Here is a 2,500-nt window from a genome sequence, read left to right on the forward strand (position 1 = left end):
GTGTGTGTGTGTTTGTGTGTGTGTGTGTGTGTGTGTGTGTGTGTGTGTGTGTGTGTGTGTGTGTGTGTGTGTGTGTGTGTGTGTGTGTGTGTTGTGTGTGTGTGTGTTTGTGTGTGTGTGTGTGTGTGTGTGTGTGTGTGTGTGTGTGTGTGTGTGTGTGTTGTGTGTGTGTGTGTGTGTGTTGTGTGTGTGTGTGTGTGTGTGTGTGTGTGTGTGTATGTGTGTGTGTGTGTGTGTGTGTGTGTGTGTGTTTGTGTGTGTGTGTGTGTGTGTGTGTGTGTGTGTGTGTGTGTTGTGTGTGTGTGTGTGTGTGTGTGTGTGTGTGTGTGTGTGTGTGTGTGTGTGTGTGTGTGTGTGTGTGTGTGTGTGTGTGTGTGTGTGTGTGTGTGTGTTTGTGTGTGTGTGTGTGTGTGTGTGTGTGTGTGTGTGTGTGTGTGTGTGTGTGTGTGTGTGTGTGTGTGTGTGTGTGTGTGTGTGTGTGTGTGTGTGTGTGTGTGTGTGTGTGTGTGTGTGTGTGTGTGTGTGTGTGTGTGTGTGTGTGTGTGTGTGTGTGTGTGTGTGTGTGTGTTTGTGTGTGTGTGTGTGTGTGTGTGTGTGTGTGTGTTGTGTGTGTGTGTGTTGTGTGTTGTGTTTGTGTGTGTGTGTGTGTTGTGTGTGTGTGTGTGTGTGTGTGTTTGTGTGTGTGTGTGTGTGTGTGTGTTGTTCTTGTTACAGGAGCAGAAATTAAATTACAGATGAAATAAATTATCTACGAATATTTGCATCTTAATAAATGTGTTTAAATGTATGACATGTGTATATGACATGTGTATATGACGTGTGCATGTGACGTGTGCATGTGACGTGTGTATGTGTGTACATGACGTGTGTACGTGACGTGTGTGTACGTGACGTGTGTACGTGACGTGTGTACGTGTGTGTACATGACGTGTGTACGTGTGTACGTGACGTGTGTACGTGACGTGTGCACATATAGGAGTGTGCACCTTTCCCCCGATGATCACCGTCCGGGGAGTGAAGGAGGCGTTCGGGTTCATCCTGATTTCTGTCAAAAACAAACAAACAAAATCAATCAGTAAATCAGATTTAACCAGAGTGAAAATAAACCTGCTGATGTTTTCGAGTCCAAACTTTTATCATCAGGTTCCACAGATGTAAACAGACGAAGAAGCAGAGCAACGATCGAGGGACAAAGACTGAGAATCAATCAAATCTGCACAAGTTTAACAGAATGAACCTCAGACTTTGTTCACACCAACATCCTTAAAACCAACAAACACTAAATATTCAATATTTGATTTATCGAGGCAGATTTTCAAAAAAAAACTTGCAGTAAAAAAATATTTTTTTAATTGATGTCATGTAATTTGGGCCAATTCACCTGGAAGTCTGAGTCTGAGGGCCAAGAAACATTTATCTGAGGGCCGCATTTGGCCCCCAGGCCACAGTTTGGACACACCTGATCTAGAACTTCAGTTTAGGAAAAATAATAATCTGTATTTAACTAAATGATTTAAACTGTTAAAAAACACGACACAAACACAAACTCACGGCTCAAATTCAACACCAAAGTTTTTAAAAAGTGTTTTTCTAGACTCAGTTTCTTTCATGAGGCTGAAACGTCACTGAAGCAGGAGTTTGATTTTCACATGATTCTGTGTGTGTGAAACTCTCAACAACAAACACTTGAACTGTCAATCAAACATTACATAACCTGGATATTAAAATGTGACGTCATCCAGACAAAAGACAAAGAGAGAAAACAAAAAGCTTCAGGTCGGAGTCGAGTCGAGTCGAGTCGTTTTCCCAGGTGGAAGTTTCCAGCTCCTTTTATGACTCTGGTTTAATGACACAGGAGAATTTGGACGTTGTTGAGACTCGCTTCAGGCGCATCTGGGGCGAGGCCACAACTTCAATTACAAAACTGCTACAGGTCAAAAAAAACTTCCACTGCTACAGGTCAAAAAAAACTTCAGGAACATTCTGTTTCTGTGGCTCCAGGTCACAAACAAACACAGAAGAACTTTTAGAACTAGAACCTACAGAGACTTACTGCAGTATCAGTAGTAGTACTCTGTAGTACTCACAGTACAGTAAGTAGTAGTAGTAGTAGTAGTAGTAGTAGTAGTAGTAGTAGTAGTAGTAGTAGTAGTAGTAGTAGTAGTAGTAGTAGTACTCTGTAGTACTCACGGTTGTAGAGGTGGATGATGTGCAGACAGTGTAGTAGTAGTAGTAGTAGTAGTAGTAGTACTCTGTAGTACTCACGGTTGTAGAGGTGGATGATGTGCAGACAGTGTAGTAGTAGTAGTAGTAGTAGTAGTAGTAGTAGTACTGCGTGTACTCACGGTTGTAGAGGTGGATGATGTGCAGACAGTTGAGGACTTGTCTCTTGTACTCGTGGATTCGTTTCACGTGGACGTCGAAAATGGACGACGGGTTTATTTTGACTCGATATTCTCGCTCCAAGTACTGAGAGAACTTCAACTTGTTCTCCTGAAAC

General features: G+C 42.4%; 1 protein-coding gene across 2 annotated transcripts in view; it reads right to left on the reverse strand.

Moving 5' to 3' along the window:
- Window positions 1-2,500, reverse strand: part of pygl (phosphorylase, glycogen, liver) — a 37,880-nt gene that overhangs the window by 10,312 nt on the left and 25,068 nt on the right. For both annotated transcript variants that reach the window (XR_008632882.1, XM_055158799.1), the window contains exons 13-14: window positions 2,346-2,493; window positions 987-1,045 (exon numbers count right to left, since the gene is read on the reverse strand). Coding sequence is in view for 1 of the 2 variants with exons in the window: in XM_055158799.1 (XP_055014774.1) it covers window positions 987-1,045; window positions 2,346-2,493 (207 nt within the window). In the remaining variant the exon portion in view is untranslated. The remainder of the gene's footprint in view (window positions 1-986; window positions 1,046-2,345; window positions 2,494-2,500) is intronic.

This window comes from Boleophthalmus pectinirostris, unplaced genomic scaffold (genome assembly GCF_026225935.1).
Source record: "Boleophthalmus pectinirostris isolate CB_2022bp ecotype Guang Dong unplaced genomic scaffold, ASM2622593v1 HiC_scaffold_10, whole genome shotgun sequence".
Classification (NCBI taxonomy): Eukaryota; Metazoa; Chordata; class Actinopteri; order Gobiiformes; family Gobiidae; genus Boleophthalmus; species Boleophthalmus pectinirostris.